Source organism: Dipodomys merriami, unplaced genomic scaffold (assembly GCF_024711535.1).
Source record: "Dipodomys merriami isolate MVZ:Mamm:240054 unplaced genomic scaffold, mDipMer1.0.p SCAF_2, whole genome shotgun sequence".
Classification (NCBI taxonomy): Eukaryota; Metazoa; Chordata; class Mammalia; order Rodentia; family Heteromyidae; genus Dipodomys; species Dipodomys merriami.
The window spans coordinates 78,085,850-78,099,335 of record NW_027203381.1 but is presented as its reverse complement, the minus strand read 5'-3'; the positions used below and the strand labels follow the sequence as shown (position 1 = coordinate 78,099,335).

Sequence of the window (13,486 nt, the reverse complement as noted above, 5' to 3'; positions counted from 1 at the left end):
TAATTTGTTTGTTTGTTTGTTTGTTTATTTAAACTCACTTAAGACAAATGGGTTAATATTGGTTCACTAATTTTGAGTTAATATTGTAATCCATAATGAAAACAAATAGGTTAAAATTACTGATCCTGCAAAAAAAAAATCATCTATCCACCAAGAAAAGGTGAGGTTAGTTTGCACATTTCTTTCTTTGACACATCAAAGGATAAACAGGGAAAGTCATTCATTAAATGAAGATTTACTGAGCTACTTGGTATACTAAGAACTAGAAATACAAAAATAAATAAATAAAATTCATTTTTTCCATTAAGTATGTTGGTTTCTTAGATTCTTAGATTCTGATGGAAATAGCCAAGAAATAAATACTTTCAATAACATATGGTAAGTCCTGGACAGAAAGAATGGCGACACGAAGACAGGAGATGTGTCCTGTGTCACAAAAGAGTCTATGTTATTTATTATTGACACAATGAAAATCTTGTCACATTGAAAAAAATTATTCTGTAAATTGAAACTAGTATGCATAAACGTATGGGATAATTAAAGTTGGACATCTTGGGAAAATTGAGCAAATCAGAAATTCAGAGCTGACAATTAGAAAACTAAGTAGGCCAGTTAGGTAATAATGGGCCATTTGGACATTTTCCTTCACTAGAGTGAAATCATTATCTTGACTTAAGTAGAGGAGATCCCTGATCTGATAATTCCACTGTAGAAAGATTTTTTTTTTGTCAGTAAGGAGATTAAAGAAGTGAAAGGCTACAAAGGGGAAGCAATTGGAAAAATTCTCTTTTAAGATAGGTTAAAAAATAGAACTTTTAAGTATCTGCATCTAAAGAGTTTCATGAGTTGTGAATGTGGGTGAAGAAGAGAAAGATTTTCAGGATATTTTTGGCGGGGACAAGTGGGTGAGTGGCGGTGGTCCCATAAACTAGAATAGGAATCACAGGAAGAGGTGTATATTTTGGTCAACCAACTCAGGAGAAGATGGATGTTCATTTTGGGAGAATGAATCATGCATCTGGAGATCTGCATTGGAAGCCGCATTCCAATAAGGTCTAGGCTGAAAATAGAGAACAGAGAGTCGTCCACAAAGATGTGGTGGTGGAAGCTGTGGGCATTGCTGAGAATGTCCAAGCAATCAGTGACTGGGAAAAAGAAACCTGCAAGAAGGAGAAGGCAGTCAGAGATGAAGAAGCAAAACCAGGAGACTGAGCTGTCCCCGAAACAATGACAAAAAGAACTCAAAGGAAAAAGAAATAGAACAAGAATGGTGAGCCTGAAAGCCACAGAGAAACCTTATAAGGTAGGAAATGGAAAGTTTGCAAACGTGTGTGTGTGTGTGTGTGTGTGTGTGTGTGTGTGTGTGTGTTAGCAAGTTACTAGTGACCTAATTACATCCAAGGAAGTGGTGAATGCACAAGGCAGATTGCTGTGAACTGAGAATTGAAGGAGAAGCACAGTAAGACAGAGAGCTAGGATTGTAGGGAATATTTTCATAATGAAGAGGTACCAGAGGCTACAGACTCTTAAAAAACAAGGCTAATGATTCAGTTGAAAAGAAGAGGCTGATGTTGTGAGAAGAAACTGAACCAAAACCTCTGAGAAGATGAAATTCCAGATATGGAGGAGAAATTTCTACTCTATGTGGCCAGGCTCTGATGCTCCTAAGCATACAGTTGGCAAAATTAACAAATAAGTGGAGGAAGACAAATACATAACTTCCATAAAGAAAAAAAATAGAAGGCATAAGTGATGAATCCCAAGGAAAATCATCAGCTTTGTATTGGGCAAGAAAGAAGTAGGGAAAGTTGCTAGGTTTGGTCACATGCTTCATTAATAATCTCTCCCAAATATTACTAAGTATAGAAATCTGGGGTGGATGCAAAGGCAATTCAGCACCCAGGTAACTTTTGAATTAATGATAATTGTTTTGATGCTTGTATGGAGGGAAAATTCAATTTACATGGCCAAAGATTCTGTCCTTGGCTCTGTCCTGTCAAACATTTTATAAATTCAGCGCCTCAGAGAGAAAAATATAGGCTTGCTCATCAAATGCGTAGATGACATGAAGCTGGAGGGAAAAGATGACAGAGATGTGGGATGACAGAATTGGGATCTAAAGAATTATTGACAAGGTAAAAAGACTGGCTGAATCTAACAAGATAAAAATAAAGAGGACTACATATATAGTGTTTAACTGAGGTTGAAAGAAAAAAATCTTAACAGAAAGACAAGCTTCAAGATGCTATAAAGGATTCTTAGTCTATCAATGTCACATGTGAACAAATATGTCAAAATCCTCACTGGAGTAAATTACTGGTATGTTAAACCTACCTATATTAACTTTTATAAACTAATTGTTAAGATTTTGAACCAGTTGTTAATCTTAACTGTGATTAAAAATTGAGGTGTATAAACTCAAGAATAAATAACATTAAAAATAAAGGTAATAACCATACAACATATATCCATTTCTAATTATTTGTTATATTTTACAATTTTCTATGCTTGAGATTATCTATGTTTATTATATCTACATGATGGGAATACTCTATCCTCTTTTGCTCTGTATCTCTTCCAAGATCTGCCTTTGGTGATACCATGTGTACAGCCTGAAATATACCATGGTGGGAGGGTTTGTATCTTTAAAATAGGGAAATTCTCATCAAATGTGTGAATGACATGAAATCAGAGGGTTTTACCACCTTCTGAGAGCCTGTTGTTAAACACTTGCCAGCACACCACTGAATATTTTCACATTCCACTAGTAGATTGGAGGGACACACACATTCGTGCACTCACGTATAGCACTAGCAGTTCTGTGGTGTACTGATAATATCTAAAATCATGACAGTGGCTTATTCACTCTTCCCGTCCAACCTTTTATCCTTTCAAATATAATAATTACTATTTATGAGTGCTACATTTAAGAGATGATAGATAAATGTAAGTTGAAAGAGGGAAAGTTTTCCAAAGCTCATAGAGAATAAGCTCTACAAGGACTTAGAATGAGAACATTTCAGATATTATATGTGAGCTATATTAAACTACTTACTGAAACAATTTGTGAAAAATATTTTATTCTTAGTGGGCCCAAGGATGTAAAGAGAAATAATGGGTGGATCAAATAGAGAGATATATAGTTTTTATAAGACATTTTAATCCAATAGATATCCAAAGTTAAAAGTGAAAAAAATGTTGGAAGTAACATTGTTTTCTTAGTACAAGATATGCTAAAGTTTGGTAAACATCAAATGGGTTGCTGCTTCTAGGATCTTATACACGTTGTCTAACCTGGAATCTTTGAAGTTCAGCAGTGTGCAACACAAATGACAGAAGATATTCAGGCATCAATTGCTATGAAGCTAATTATTTCATGGCTTGTTAAGAAGCAGCTCACATCTTCATTGTCATTCAGACCATTAGACACATCCACTTTGATAGAAGCCCAGAAGATGACAATTTTCTAACGTGAGGGAGGATTCTAATGTAGCAGATATTAGGAATGAGGTGGATAAACCTTATGAGAACTCCCTTGATTTAAAAAAAAAAGCAAAAAATTAGAGTAATTAGTGACAGGGAGATAAACAAGATGACTTTTTAAATTCTAATTAAAATAATGTAATCTTCTAATACTGAGGAGCTCAAAGAAATAAATAAAATATAAACTAATGGAAATATAATATCCCTTTCCAGTAACTCACTGTTATGTAGTAGGGAAAAAAATGTCACACAGCTGTAGATAGCTTGGGAGAATTGTTACAACCAACTTTGTCTTTGAAATTCAGAAAGGGCTAGTTTTTGGTAATAAAGAAGTTTCAGAATTTTTGTTCTAATTCTTGGAGTGGAATTTTAGAGAAGAAGGAGGGAATAAATAACTTGGTATAGAGACACAAACAGAAAACTGAAAACCAGCAGAGTATAATTTCAAAGAAGTAATAGGTAATAGAACAGTTGAAAAGAAAATCAAATAGACTTATTTGAAATAATTAACCTAGAGCCTAAAGGACAAAGATTGTGTAAGCTCATTCAAGAAAGTTCTATGAACACAGTCCATTAGCCATTCTAAGTGTGCTTTAGATACCTTCACTATGGGTCATTTCAATATAAAGAGCAAGGGTAGTCTTAAATTTCAGACTTAAAAGGCTGGAGGAAAAAAGGCCAGTTTTAGATCTGTAGAACTATGGTTAGGCGGTGTAAGAGAATAAGAGGGAAAATAACCTAAAGATGAGTTTTAGGACGAACTACCCTTTTTGAATAATGCTTGGAAACAGTGACTGCTGTATCAGTGTTTCATGCCAATGCAAGCATATCAATATGGAAGTGTATGCCTGAACTTCCTTTTATTGTACAACTATCAATTAAATACTATAAAAGGTCTTCCCACCCATGGAAATAATGTATGTTAGAAAGAAATGTCAAAGAGATATCATAAGATCTGAAAGGAGATAAATGGTGATGGGTTAGGTCTTTGGATCAGACACTTCCCTGATTCACCTATGATGGCAGTTAGTACATAATGAAATACAAATAAGGAGATTCATGTTCCGAGGCCCCGGGAAGGAAAGGGCATGTTTTGTTATATCTCCAAGCCATGCACATATCAGAAGGAAATTTAGAAAGGTAACAAGGAGAAATATAAATCTGGTTAGGTAGGACAAAGTAAGTATTGCCAATTGAAACAATTCCATATCCTGAAAATTAACATTAAGCTGAAATAGTTTCCACCTTTTCTTTTCCCTTATTTCACCATTTGTTCCATCATCTTTCCTCCTTCTTTAACAATTATTTATTGAAGACTTAATGCCGCTGTACTTGATGCAGAAACCAGAAGCAAATTAACCGGGAAGCTAATGCAGTTTAAGCTTCAGGGCTGCTCACACGGATGGGTCATGGGCTACAAGGTTGTGCGTCTGAATAAAACCTAAAATAATAAAGTATTTTAATAGCAAGCCATTAAGATTACTGTTTCCATTCAATCCATTTAATGCAACATTTTCTCTCAAGTCAACTTATATAGAATGGCTGTGGGCAAATTGAGAAATCAGTTAAGATGAGAGTCTATATTGGCGTTTCCTGTAGATGAGGTTTAATGAAATGCACTTATGCTACTTCAAGGGACCTCTTGGTAGAGTTAAATTATTGCTAGCCTTCCTGTAGTAGGAATGGCTTTAAGGAAACAGTATGCCAACTCATTGGACATTTCAGCCAGAATATAGGAAGAGAGGTTGAGTAACAGTATAAATAGGTCTGTATCACCCAGCACATGATTAAGATGATAATAAGTAAGGTATGAAATGTATGAATGAAGAAGTTAATCAGTGAGTAATTCATTCAATCAATAATAGTGTGTGGAGACTCAGTTCTCACTGAAATTTTAGCAAATGAGTGTTCTTTCTGTCAAGAATAAATCTGCTAATGCAGCATATAAATCATAAATACTTCATACACATTTTCTCTTTTAATAACAATTACTTGAAATTGAATTTCTTAGATTTTGTACTGGTACTATTGCCCTACACATAAAAGTACATCTACATGGAGCCTCATGTGCTAAGTCTCCCAACTCTAAATAATAAAAACATACTAATCTACTGTTATGAGATACAATATTATTTGTCATTTTTGTTTAAAATTTCTATTAAAAAGTCAATACCATACAAAAAGATGATCCAAAAATATGTAGCTAAAAATTTAGGAAAATATAAAAAAATCAGGTACATATTATAAAAGTTACATTCTGAAAATTATGATGTATGTTGTAGTTACATATAAATACACACATATTTATGTATACATAGAAATGTTTATTTCTTTACTATTCTAAGATTTTTTTTCATGCCAAAGTTGTATTTTTTTCTTAAAGAAGGCATTCAGTTCATGTAAGTTTGAGGCCCTATAATATATCCAAGACTGAAGCACCAAGAAGGAATTTAAAAACTAGGCTGTGGCCAGGTGCTTGTGGCTCATGCCTCTTATCCTAGCTACTCAGGAGGCTGCGATCTGAGGATCGTGGTTCAGAGCCAGCCTGGGTAGGAAAGTCTGTGAGACACATTGCCAATAAACCACTAGAAAACCAGAGTGGCGCTGTGGTTCAAGTGGTTCAAGTGAGCTGAAGAGCTGAGGGACAGTGCCAGGCCCAGAGTTCAAGCCTCACGACCAACCAAAAGAAAAAAAAAAACAACAAAAAACAACTAGGTTGTGATACTTGCCATTCAGAAATGCATATCCCAGGAAGCAAAAGGCTGGTAAACTCATACAATCCTGAGTGGGGAACAGAAAAGAGGTACGTGAAAAATTCTGCAGTTGCTTCATTGACCAAGTCAAGTATGATACTCTGATCTCAGCTTCTGCTGGTATGCTGAATTTTTTTCCCACATCAGCTGCATAATGTGCTCAGTAAGCCACTGAGCTATGTTTGTTCACTCAGGCAATCACACCCCCTATGGGCTAAATGGCAAGCTGAGTCTTAGTTTATGGACTACATGACTTTCCCCTTCTCTTCTGATGCCCTGTCTGAGATTTCCTTGTTCTGGAACATTGGACACTCAGAGAGTCAGAGAGCCTTTAGGGTGTGCTGGAAAGGCGTCTCTGACAGTAGCTAAGGTAAATCTGGAAAGATAAATGGAGATTTAGAAAGTCAAAATCATCCAGTTTCTGGCTGCAGAAATCCTGTCTGCCTACAGGAAGCTGAGTGGATCCTGTGTCAGAGAGGACCTATTGACAGACTATCAGATTAATTCATCTATGTGACTGCATATCTTAGGGGCAAGGCCAGTTCCTTGGAATCAGATGAAGCTGTGCTTGCCTGGATGCCATTGGCAGACTCATACTGACAGCTTCATCTCAGGCTAGCAATCCAGGTGCACCAGAAAATACTCATTAAGTAGATATTTTGTGCCAGCCACTGGGCCAGATTTCAGAGGTGTAAAGAGAAATAAGAAAAGAACCCTCCCTCAAAACAAAGCATTTACATTTGAGTGCTGGGTATCTGTTTGGGTGCCCAGAGACTTAGAGAAGGCAGAGAGAGCTTTTCCTTGAAGTTCAAGGAAGGCTACGCATTTACTATTTGGTTACTACTTGTGCAGTTTTTAATAATCATAGAATGTGAACCCTTAGAGAAGGACTTACCAAATGGAAACAAGATGATAAGTCCATTGGACTCCTAATCCTTTGTAGTATACACTATATAGGGGAGAGAGGTAGAAGACACAGCTGCACAGTGAAAGGAGCCCTATGAGTCTGAGCTTGGGTTTTATTCTTTTGGGGGGAGGGGCTTTATTTTTTAGACCATCTTATTTTTTCTTTCTCTTTTTCTTACTTTGTGGAAGTACTGGGGGTTGAATGCAGTGCCTTGCAAAGCAAGCACTCTACCATGCCCCTAAGACATTTTTGCTTTAGCTATTTTTTGGGGGGGGGGTCCGGTTGTGGGGCCTGAACTCTGGGCCTGGGCACTGTCCCTCAGCTCTTCAGCTCAAGGCTAGCGCTCTACCACTTCCGGCTTTTTTTCTTTTTGCTTATATGGTGTTGAGGAATCGAACCCAGGGCCTCAGGCATGCAAGGCAAACACTCTACCACTGAGCCACCTTCCCAGCCCTTTTCAGCTATTTTTTTGAATAGTCTTGTGTTTTTGTCCAGGGCCAGATTCAGACAGTAATCCTCCTACCCACAATCATCACATGCCTAGGCATGCACCAGCATACCTAGCTTATTGATTGAGATGAAGGTCTAGCTAAATTTTTTGCCAGACGTCCTAGAACTGTGGTTCTACCATTCTCTGCCTCCTAAGTAGCTGGTATTATATCCATGAGCCAATATTTCCAGCCATCCTTGTTTTTTAAAGTGTGATCTAAGGATCATCTTTAACAACACCATTTGTTAGAGGTGTGTAAAGAATCTTCATTTTAAACAAGTTTCTCAAGAAATCTTTACATGTACCAAAAGTTTGAACATGACCAAGTATTACATGAAAATCCATAGAGGGAATTTAGGAAGAGTAAGATGTTCTATGAGTGTACAGCGTGGAAAGGAAACATGAGAGCACAGTAATACAAAAATAGCAAAACTTCTTATAATGTTGCCGAACTAGTTTTGGAAAGTATGTTGAGAGACTGACCTAGAGGGATAGAATAAGATTTTTATTTTAAAAAATTGCAGAAGTGAAGATGGGCAGAATGTTTCAGTGAGGGTGAACACTGGTAGTGGGGTGGCAGTGGTGATGGAGGAGGTCATAACGGCTTGGATGAATGAAGAATGATAAATTACTCCTCAATTCTAAGTCTATCGGTAGAAGAGAAAGATGGTAGAGAAGACAGCAAGCTGAGTTTCAGTTTGAGATTGTGCTATCAGACATCTCATTGTATTTCAAGTTAATACTTGCATCAAATTGAAGCAATTGAATATCCAGTTCTAAAGTTCAATTTGAAATTCATTTTCCATTTTAGTGACCTCTGCTAAACTGTCAAAGAGGTACACATGGGAATCCATATTTAGGTGTGGTTCGATGCTAATGAACCTAGAAAAATGTGCCTCAAATAATGTTGTTTAAAAGTATATAATATACATATATATGTAGATAGATGACTATATATATTATATATACTCTGTATACTATATATATGCCTCCAAATATATATATATATATATATATATATATATGAGAATAAATGCTTTATTAATTCACCCACTGATATGTAAGGATTCTTATTTGGGGTTTCACTAGACATAGAGTATACTATATACTTTACATATAGTTATATATAGTATATATATATATACTATATATACTATATATAATATATGGTATAATATATATCATATATATACCCACACAAGAATTAAAGATTTCTCAGTATCTATGAGACATAATTTTGTTCTATCTTAGTTTGTATGGAGTAATGATCTGTGTTTGTGGTTTCTGCTGCCATTGCTTCTTTATCTGTTGAGTCCCCAGAGCACCGGTAGGCAAATGCTACCTCAATGTAGTGGTGTGTGAATCAAATGCTTTATTAATTCAACCAGTGAAAAGTAAGTATTCTCATTTTGAAGTTTTTTCTTTCCATATATATTTTTATTGTAAAAATACTGTACAGAGGGGTTACAGTAACATGAGTAGGGTAATGAGTACATTTCCTATCGAGCATTGTTACCTTCTCCTTAGTTTTTCCCCTACCATCCCTTCGCTCTCCACCTCCCCAACTCCTCTCCCCACCCTGGCCCCCTCAGCTGAAATTGTAAAGTTCTTTTTCAACATAGTGTCTTGTACATTTTGACAATGGGTCAACCTGTATCCTTATTTAAGCATTTTGTTATATTCCTTCTCCTCCTCAAATTATAAAAATGTATATACAAGATGCAGGACACTGGAATCAGATACAGTAAAAACAGAGATTATACCATGGGGGAAGAATATACAAAAGAAACAAGAGAATCACATAGTACATTATAAGTACATTAAAAACAACAGCAAGAAAGAAAAAACCACTTGTGTCCCTGTCTTGGGGTTCATTTCACTTAACATCATCTTATATGGTCATATGTATATAGCTTTTGACCTTTTTTGCTTGTCCTAGACATGTTCTAGTTATTGCAAATAAGGGAAACCATGGGACCTATGTTTCTTTGGGCCTGCCTTACTTCACTTAGTATACTTTTTTCCAAAAGCTGGTAGCTTTTGGTCAAGCCAAAGCTACCAGCAAAACCATGTTTATCACAGCATTATTCACCATAGCTAAAATATGGAACCAACCCTGCCCCTCAGTAGATGAATGGATCAAGAAAATGTGATATATATATATATATATATATATATATATATATATATATATATATATGAATTCTATGCCTCCATCAGAAAGAATGAAATCGCCCCATTTGTTAGGAAATGGAAAGACTTGGAAAAAATTATTTTAGAATTTTCTCTTCTACTTTAGTCCTTTTTTTTTTTTAAAGAGAAAAGATTTGCTTTATCTTTGTTCACCTCCATGGCATCCTGCTCAAAATCTTGAGTCTTGATGTTATATATTTTTCTGACTAACCCTTACGAAGAACTTTTAGTTTCAATATTTGCATTCCAGATGTTAGGAAATAACAAAATGAGAAAGCACAGTGTACAATGTTCCTTTCCCCTAGAATGGGGCTATATCATTTCATGAATAGCTTAACTGTGGATACTTAGAAAATTACATATATTGTATTTAATTATGCAAGTATGATTGAATTTATAGATAGAATTTTCAGAGGATAAAACCAAGTAAACTTTCTTAAGCATTTTTTACATCTCATTTCATTGACTGTCTACTCCTTTGCTTGACCCTGTCTTGATGTTCCTGAACACTGTACCTCTTGCCAAGTTAGTTCTTTGCTTCTCTGGTTTCTATAGCCCATTTCAGGGCAGAAAATGGGTTCCCTTTGATCCAACGATCACCCATAGAAAGACAATTCTGAGTCGTGTTTCTTATAACTTAATCCTGTATTGCACTTGAACGTTTCAATGCTTCCATAAAATGCACACTTTCAAACTAACCTTCCTCACAAAATGATGTCACTTACTAGATATGCTCACATTTGATTTTTTTTTTTTTTTGGTTAGTCGTGGGGCTTGAACTCTGGGCCTGAACACTGTCCCTCAGCTCTTCAGCTCAAGGTTCGTGCTCTACCACTTGAGCCACTGCACCACTTCTGGTTTTCTGAGTAGTTTATTGGAGATAGTCTCAAGGACTTTCCTGCCTGGACTGGCTTTGAACCGCAATCCTCAGATCTCAGCCTCCTGAGTAGCTAGGATATCAGGCGTGAGCCACCAGCGCTCACATCTGATTTTTGTTTTCTCATTCTCTAGACTATCTAGGTTCAGTCTTCTTATAACGTTTAATTCTTCCATTTTTCTCTGTCCCTAAATATTCTCCTGTGGAACAAATGAATCAGAAAACAAATTATGTGCTACTTGGAACACAGTAGATGATAGAGAACAGATGTTTGCTGTTTTGCCACCTGTCTTTCCAGATTTAAGCATATGAAAAATATCACACTGGGCCCTAGGTGTTCTCCCTATTTAACAGTGTACACCATTGCTATAGGTATTTCCTAAAAAGACTCTCATTCAGAAGCATTAGGTCTAATTACTCATAGAAGACTGACTTGTATACCTCAAATAGTTATGTCCAAGTACCTGTGAATTTAACCTTATTTGAAAAATGTCTTTTCACCCCCTAACAACAAATCTTCAAAGTAACAACTGCCCAATAAATAAGTGGGCTAAAGACTTAAAGAGAAACTTCTCTGAAGAAGAAAGAAGGATGGCCAATAGACACTTGAAGAAATGCTCAACCTCTCTAGCCATAAAAGAAATTTAAATCAAAACAACATTGAGATACCACCTCACCCCGGCTAGAATGGCTATAATCAAGAACTCTAATAGCAACAGATGCTGGAGGGGATGTGGCCAAAAGGGAACCTTATTGCATTGTTGGTGGGAGTGTAAACTTGTACAACCACTTTGGAAAGTAGTATAGAGGTTCCTCAAAAGACTCCACATAGAGCTCCCCTATGACCCAGCAATCCCACTTTTGGGCATATACCCAAATGTTCACAAACACACTAAAGCTACCAGCATGACTATGTTTATTACAACATTATTTACTATAGGTAAGAGCCGACCCAGATGCCCCTCAGTAGATGAATGGATCAAGAAAATGTGGTATATATACACAATGGAATTCTATGCCTCCATCATAAAGAATGACATTGCCCCATTTGTTAGGAAATTGAAAGACTTGGAAAAAATTATAATAAGTGAAGTAAGCCAGGCTCAAAGAAACATAGGTCCCATGGTTTCCCTTATTTGCAATAACTAGTATATGTCTGAGTCAAGCAGAAAAAGTCAGATAAGTTGATGTTAGGGAAATGAACCCTAAGATATGTATTCAAATGTTTTTTTTTTCTTTCATGTGATTGTTTCTAACACATTTTAAGATTATTTCTTTGTTGCTTTGTATGTCTCTCCCCCACGGTATAACCCCTGCTTTCACTGTATTTGATGTTGTTATAATTTGTGGAGGGGAAGGGAAAAACAAATCGTTTAAATAGGGATACAGGTGGACCCATTGCAACAATGAGATGTACAAGTCGTTATGTCGAAAATGAACTTTACAACTTTGGTGGGGGTGGGGAGGAGGGTTGGGTGGGGAGACAGGGAGAGGATGGGATGGGAAGGGGAAACAAAGGAAGAGGCTACAATGCTTGATAAGAAATGTACTCATTATCTTGCCCATGTAATTGTAACCCCTCTGTACAGTATTTTCACAATAAAAAAAGAGAAAAAAAATGTCTTTTCACATGTAATTCACTTAAGGACCTCAAGGATACACCACCTTCTAGTTAGGATGAACTCTACGTTCAATGACAAATATATTTTAAGAAGAAGGGGAGATGATATTTCTGCCTTTTGCTCCTTTCCTTTCCTTTCCTTTCCTTTCCTTTCCTTTCCTTTCCTTTCCTTTCCTTTCCTTTCCTTTCCTTTCCTTTCCTTTCCTTTCCTTTCCTTTCCTTTCCTTTCCTTTCCTTTCCTTTCCTTTCCTTCTCTTCCCTTCCCTTCCCTTCCCTTCACTTTCCTTCACTTTCCTTCACTTTCTTTTTCTTTCCTTCACTGTCTATTTCTTTCCTTCTCTTCCTCCCTTTCTCCCTTTTTTCTTTCCCTTTCTCTGCCCTTCCTTCTTTTCTCTTTCCTTCCTTCCTTCCTTCCTTCCTTCCTTCCTTCCTTCCTTCTTTCTTTCTTTCTTTCTTTCCTTCTTTCCTTCTTTCTTTCTTTCTTTCTTTCTTTCTTTCTTTCTTTCTTTCTTTCTTTCTTTCTTTCTTTCTTTCTTTCTTTCTTTCTTTCTTTCTTTCTCCTTCCTCCCTCCCTTCCTTTCTTCCTTCCTCCCTTCTTTCTTTTTTTCCCTTTATTTTTGGGGTGGTTGAATTTAGGGCCTTGTCCTTCTTGGGCGGGTACTTTATAGCTTAAACCATGCCCCAAGTCTTTCTGCTTTTTTGGTTATTTTTCACTTATAATCTCCTCCTCCTCTTCCTCAAGTAGCTAGGATTACAGGCCTATATCACCATGCCTGGTTCCTTGCTTTACCTTTTGAATGTATATGAGTTCCTTAAGGATGATGTTTCTAATTCAGAAAATGTTGAATTAAGTAAATAAAGTCACAAATCCTGACAAAGAATGCCAAGTGTTATGGGCAAAAATGTGTTGTGCCCCTTCCTACTTGCCTATTGAAGTCCTTACTCCCAGAACCTCAGAATGTGACCATTTTGGAATGGGGACTTTAAAGAAGTAATTGAGGTTAAATAAGGGTTGAGTATTGGTGTATTTGTAATGAAGAAAATAAGAACATACATGGACAGGGAATGACCCATATGGCTCTCAGCGAAAACCAAGTCTGGTAGCACTTTAACCTTGGATTTCTAACTCTAGAACTGTGTGGAACTACATGTCTGTTTTTTA

The 13,486-nt window shown here is 36.4% G+C and overlaps 1 protein-coding gene across 1 annotated transcript in view; it reads left to right on the top strand.

Annotated features, from left to right (window-relative positions):
- The first annotated feature begins 1,166 nt into the window (after positions 1-1,166).
- Gap43 (growth associated protein 43) overlaps positions 1,167-13,486 on the top strand; it is a 113,312-nt gene continuing 100,992 nt past the window's right edge. The window contains exon 1 of the mRNA XM_070030170.1: positions 1,167-1,303. Within this exon, the coding sequence (XP_069886271.1) occupies positions 1,268-1,303 (36 nt within the window). The 5' untranslated portion in view covers positions 1,167-1,267. The remainder of the gene's footprint in view (positions 1,304-13,486) is intronic.